Source organism: Rhinopithecus bieti, unplaced genomic scaffold (genome assembly GCF_001698545.2).
Source record: "Rhinopithecus bieti isolate Rb0 unplaced genomic scaffold, ASM169854v2 scaffold_18506, whole genome shotgun sequence".
Classification (NCBI taxonomy): domain Eukaryota; kingdom Metazoa; phylum Chordata; class Mammalia; order Primates; family Cercopithecidae; genus Rhinopithecus; species Rhinopithecus bieti.
In genome coordinates, this window is record NW_016849392.1 from 1 (window position 1) to 1,266 (window position 1,266).

Sequence of the window (1,266 nt, forward strand, 5' to 3'; positions counted from 1 at the left end):
CTGGCAGGGGAAGGCATAGCGCAGGGCCACGGAGGCGAACAGCATCTCCACGCAGATGATAAAGTTCTGGTAGCCAGCGGCCAGTGTACCGGCCCCCAGCCTGTTCCCACTGCTGGTCTCCACCTCTGGGATGACCCCGCACCGCTCCAGGACAGCCAGCAGCAGCCCTGTGGATGCCACGGCTGCTCAGCCCCAGCCTCGGATGGGGTCCGCAGGGCAGGAAGAGGCCCCGGACCCCGCAGCGGCTCCTCTGACAGGCGCCGTGACCCCGTCCGTGTGGTCTCGTCCCACCCTGGGAGACTGAGGTTCAGGGGTGCAGGGTGCCTCCAAAGTCGGGGCTCTCAGCACAACAGGTGCTCAGGAGCTCTCCCGGGCCTGCCCTGCCGCTCCAGCCCCAAATCTTGGGCCCGTCCCCAGCTCCTCCCTGTCTGGTGGCCATCCTTCTCTGCCAAGGTGGGCTGTGAGTTCCCTGGCCTGGCCCCAGCAGGGACCGGCACTCAGGAAATGCCGGTGTGGCCTCTGTGCGACCTCTCTCCACTGACCGTGGGCCCAGACCTGCTGGCAGAACCTCCCCACTCCCCCTGTGCCCACAGGCTCTACCCTGGCTTCCAGCTGACCTGTGCTGCCACTGGGGAAACTGAAGCTCGGAGGAGCTGGGGAAGGGGGTGTGAGGTGACCCCAGGCTCTCTGGACTGCAGTCCCCGCCTCGGCAGCATCCCTGCCCCACCTGCCCCACACACCTTGCCAGAACGACAGGAAGATGACGGCTTTGATGGTGAGGAACTTGAGGACAGGTTGGAAGGGCCGCAGGAGCTCCCTGGTGGTGAAGTAGAAGAGGAACAGGGCGTAGAGGGCGAGGCTGACAGAGGCATTGTAGATGAGGGTCACATAGAGGTAGCCACTGCGGACACTGGGACAGACGGGAGCTGTGGTCAGGGCAGCCCCATGACCCCGCCACCCTCCCCACCCTAGAGCCGCCGCCACCGCACCCTCGGCCTGGCTCCCACCCTGAGCTTGGGACCATGGGCCCTGCAGGGATCCTGCCCTGATCTGATCCTCACTTCAGGGCCTGCAGGAGTGCATAGGGAGCTGGGGGTGGCTGGGGGGCCTATGCAGGGGTAGGGCAGGGACACGCACCCGTTCTCCCTACCGGCCCTGCTCCTCCTTGTCCCAGGATCCCATCCTCTGTGCAGGCAGCATCCAGGCTGCCTCTGCCAGAACGCTGCCTCCCAACCCTGTCCACCTAGCCACTGCCTGAAGGTCCTC

General features: G+C 66.0%; 1 protein-coding gene across 1 annotated transcript; it reads right to left on the bottom strand.

Moving 5' to 3' along the window:
- Window positions 1-6: 6 nt before the first annotated feature.
- LOC108525201 (transmembrane protein 184A-like) lies at window positions 7-1,008 on the bottom strand (the record flags this gene model as incomplete). Its single annotated transcript, XM_017866253.1, has 2 exons — window positions 7-167; window positions 741-1,008. Coding segments are annotated over 2 exons (429 nt in total), but the record flags the coding sequence as incomplete, so codon positions are not given.
- Window positions 1,009-1,266: the final 258 nt, after the last annotated feature.